The sequence below is a fragment of the Octopus sinensis genome, unplaced genomic scaffold (assembly GCF_006345805.1).
Source record: "Octopus sinensis unplaced genomic scaffold, ASM634580v1 Contig13674, whole genome shotgun sequence".
Classification (NCBI taxonomy): Eukaryota; Metazoa; Mollusca; class Cephalopoda; order Octopoda; family Octopodidae; genus Octopus; species Octopus sinensis.
The window spans coordinates 703,738-708,096 of NW_021833026.1; the positions used below are offsets into that span (position 1 = coordinate 703,738).

Sequence of the window (4,359 nt, forward strand, 5' to 3'; positions counted from 1 at the left end):
TGTACATACCCCAATGAAAGAATAATTCGATTAAAAAAATTTAACCAAGATGAGCCATATATTAAAATAATCATTCAAAAAATAGAGCTATTGCAAATACGAAAAAGTAAAATAATTAAACCGATTTATAAGAGAATATTATTTTGTCTAATAATGTGGTAAAATAGATTCTATTCCATTAATAAACTTGCACAGGCTTCCTTTTTGGCACCAATTTGGATTTGTTTGAATAATGTTTGAAATTTCATTTGGGTTACAAATTTCAGTTGTTGGGGGAGAAGACAAAACGGAACATTCCCCATATGCTCTCCTCCCACTGTGACTCCACCCACAGTATACTTCTCGAGTTTTAATCCCCGCAGATTCGCCGTTTTTTAAGCACTGAAAGTCACAAAAACAAAGACACATTTCCCCAAGGTTCTGTGAACCATCGATAGGTGCACAATTTGTTGTGACAAGACCTGACTACTTCCGGTTGTGGATTGAGGCATAGTTTACTGTCAATTTCACGTCCTTTCCAATCTACGCAATGTACCTTCCTGAGTCTAATTGAGATCTCGTATCCAAAACATTTTTCCTCAGAACACTATTGGTTTACACAAATCTTAGCCACCTCAGACCATTCCGATGTTTTCCATCGTGGGCAAAGGGAACCACAATTTCTTTCCACAGCAGGTCTGACAAGTCCGGCAGAATCACATAAACTGGAGGAAACAATTGTATATGAATTTTGTGAGACAAGGGCGCACTGTACACTTCTTTCCTGAGAACCGATTCCACAGAGAAGGGAACATTGAGACCATTCCGTTACCACAAAAGTCAAAATATTTGAGTCAGCAATAACATAGTTGCGCGTCAAATCTATCAATATTATCCAATACTTATGCCTTCTATAAACGTGAAGTTTAGTTTTTCTTTCATTTGGGAAACAGGTGTGATAAAAAAACTTTTATATTCATGACTTTTTCCAACACACCGATAGTGGCTTGGTTGATTAACTTTTAGTATCAAAGAATCACCCGAAATGTTTAATTGATTTCCATTTTTTTCCCAATGTATTCCCAAACTTGAATTCTTAAGCGGACATTTTATTTCGAGGTAAGAAATATTGAAAACATAAGCGGCATCTTCATATTGAAGGAAAACGCGGTCGAGATTTGCATTTAACTGAACGTAGGTCTGGTTTGACCAAAATTCAAAATTTTTTTGACATAGTTTTCTGGGACATTTTTTTGCATGCATTGCTTCCCAGGAACACATTTCGTCATTCGCGGGTATTTTAGGACTGTCCTTGTCATTTCCTACGAGAACACATCGTCGTGTGCGGAAAGCTAGTAATTGTTGACACGTGTCAGAGCACTTGGATGATATATATATTTTACTTACTTGATTCCATGGAGAATAATCCCATTTCGCAAAACACACAGATCCGTAACATGTTTGATTCATTATTGGAGGAGGATAACTGCAGAATTTTGTCGAAATAGAAATCCATTGATCCCTGGCAAACTCTTGGCGACATTCATAATCCAATTGTCGGAATCCTTGACCACACTGTGAAGAGCAAGTACCATTTTTGGTCAAATACCACCTGAATGTAATACAACAAGAGCAAACTGAGGCATACAGGCGAATTCGTTACATTTTCTAGAGACAAAATACGGACGAGTTTGATTTGCACAAAAACTGTCAGCAGTGATTTGTTGTGTGTTGTTGTCAAAACATTTTATGATTGGATCAGAAACACCTTCCATTTACGTTAAACTCAAACCCCCAAGACAAGATCGACTGCAAGTTGAATAGCCAGCAAATTTCCAATAATGTCCATCAGTCAACTCGTTACATGGCCGAAAGTTACAATGGGTGAATGAGGTTGGTTTTTGTTCTTAAAATGTAAGAATGACACTGAGAACTATTAGCCTTCATGCAACAAGAGGATGGGATGTGGATAAATTTAAACTGGAACGGTACATAGACCCCACAAACAACGTCGCGGTATCGACGACCGAGTCCACAAGAAGTGCTGCACTTACTCCATTTGCTTGTTAGCCATCTTAGTTCAAATGGCTCAAACTGCATATTTGAATTAGTAAACTTACGTTATCAGTCAGATTTACCCATAAAAGAAGGACTGCAAAGAAGTAGTAGTGCCCCGCCATTCAATAAAAAGTATCTACAGCCAATTATAATTAGATGAATATATATGTTATGTAATTGATTGAAATATCAGACATATTCTTTTGTTCGTCGAGAAATACTAATGTTGGCTTTCTTTTAATTATTAAATTGCCGGTGCGTTGACGTTTATATCTTAGCTGTCACTGATAAAACTGACTGGAGACAGCTGCAATCACTAAGTCGAATGCTTACTGATTGTTGATTGCAGATTAAAATCTTCCAGAAAAGCGAATATCGGTCCTTTATCAGTCGATATTGATTTTCTTAATTAAGCCTTATATTATTCTTAGCATCCGTAAATAACGATTAATGACCCTTTAAATAAAAATTGGTTTACAAGTTACAATTTTGCATCATTATCGATTAAAATTATAAAATAAAAAATCATTCTTTTCGATTTAAAATTATAAAATAAAAAAATCAGTAATGGCACGTATAAAATTATCACACGTGACACTAATTGAAAGTGATAAAGAATATGTCAGTAACGACAGGAGATAATATTTGTACTAAAACATTAAATAATGATTCTTTATTGCCTTGTCTAGTTTAAGAGATCCAAATATATTTATGGAATAAGAGGATATATTTATGGAATAAGAGGATATATTTATGGAATAAGAGGATATATTTATGAAATAAGAGGATTTATTTATGAAATTAGAGGATATATTTATGAAATTAGAGGATATATTAATGAAATACCCTGTAATTTAAAAACCTTGACTTTATATACACATAAATCTATTCCATTTTCTCTGTATATATCCAACGAGATTCTTCATTAGACGCGGATATATATATTTACAGGTCTACGAATCCTATATAATAGATACATTTTCAAATTTGTACTAAGCTATTAAATTAATCCAACAACCAAAGCGTAAAATTAAAGTACTTATCTTATCGTATTTTAAAGAATTTTAGAAACATAAAAAGTCTGTCTACAATCTCAGATAGCTGGTCAAATTTTATTACGAAAATGTAAATGATGTTAATTTATGGCTTTAGTGGAGATTAAATACATTTTGATAAAAATTTAAAGTTCAAAAACAAAATTAGAATTTTTTAGTTGAGTTGAAACTAATCAACAAAAAATATATACGGATTTTTCATTTCATAAAATCATTAATCATCATCAACCAGCAGAGCTCCTGCAACTAGACTATCAAATGCCGTAGAGTAATCCTAGTCCACCATGGTCAGAATATTCACAGCAGAAAACGCCGTATTTTACTGTCTTATTCATTTCTTTCATAATTTATTTCTTTAATCTAACAACAAATTTAATACCGGATTTACATATAAACACGGTGGAGAGCCTACCCTAGATCTTAATAATACTTTTCTGGAGATACTCACAGATTTTTTTTTCATTTTCTATTTTTAAGCACTTTTTCATACTTTTGCTATATTTGTTCAGAGTAACTTTATACCTCACCCACTAATTCGTTTCTGACTTTTCATCCCAAATCTTCAGTCATTGATGTTTTATATAGAAATGGTCGTATTTTCTTTTTAATTTAATCTGGCAACAGAACTGTTTTTTTAAAAACTTATTGCAAATCTTAACTTTCTTTCAAATTGAATATTTATGTCTTTATCTATTTCTGGATCTGAGACGACCCCTCAGAGAAGCCGAGAACTATAGTTCTATGTTTTGGACGGTGATCTTGGTTTTAATAATAATCTGAGATGAAAAAAATATGTCAGCTATCTTTCACAGGTTTGATAGGAATGAAAACTATCAGCACGTTTAAGACGTAATGATCTAGCTTTCCATCTTTCCGATAGATTTTTCTGATGTTTCCAAAAATCCAGGTTAATCGGGTCCACCCTTTGGCATACTTTGAATAATCTCTGGTTTAATTTCTTTGAGATCACTATACACGTGACTTAGTATGGAACCAGATCCGATTTAAATAATCTTTTAGATGTCGTAAATATATATTAAAATATAGATTGTTGTAAGAAGCACCTAAATTAAAAATAACTCAACTCCTCAAAAAAACTTTCCTAATAACATCAAAAATGTTTAAAAGGCCACTCAAAATCAATCTGATGTGATAAACTGTGTATATCGATATTAAAAAGCATCAGTTAGAATAGTTTTAGCAATGATTTACTTTCAAAACACACAATTATGATTATAAACAATTCTATTCTCTAAGCTTAGCCAAT

General features: G+C 32.9%; 1 protein-coding gene across 1 annotated transcript; it reads right to left on the reverse strand.

The window, feature by feature from the left end:
- Positions 1-586: 586 nt before the first annotated feature.
- Positions 587-2,079, reverse strand: LOC118761455 (thrombospondin type-1 domain-containing protein 4-like). Its single transcript, XM_036499350.1, has 4 exons — positions 1,859-2,079; positions 1,387-1,591; positions 1,068-1,179; positions 587-861 (listed from the first exon to the last, which is right to left on the reverse strand). Exons 1-4 carry the CDS (start codon positions 2,077-2,079, stop codon positions 587-589), a joined length of 813 nt encoding a protein of 270 aa, XP_036355243.1.
- Between the last annotated feature and the right edge of the window lie 2,280 nt (positions 2,080-4,359).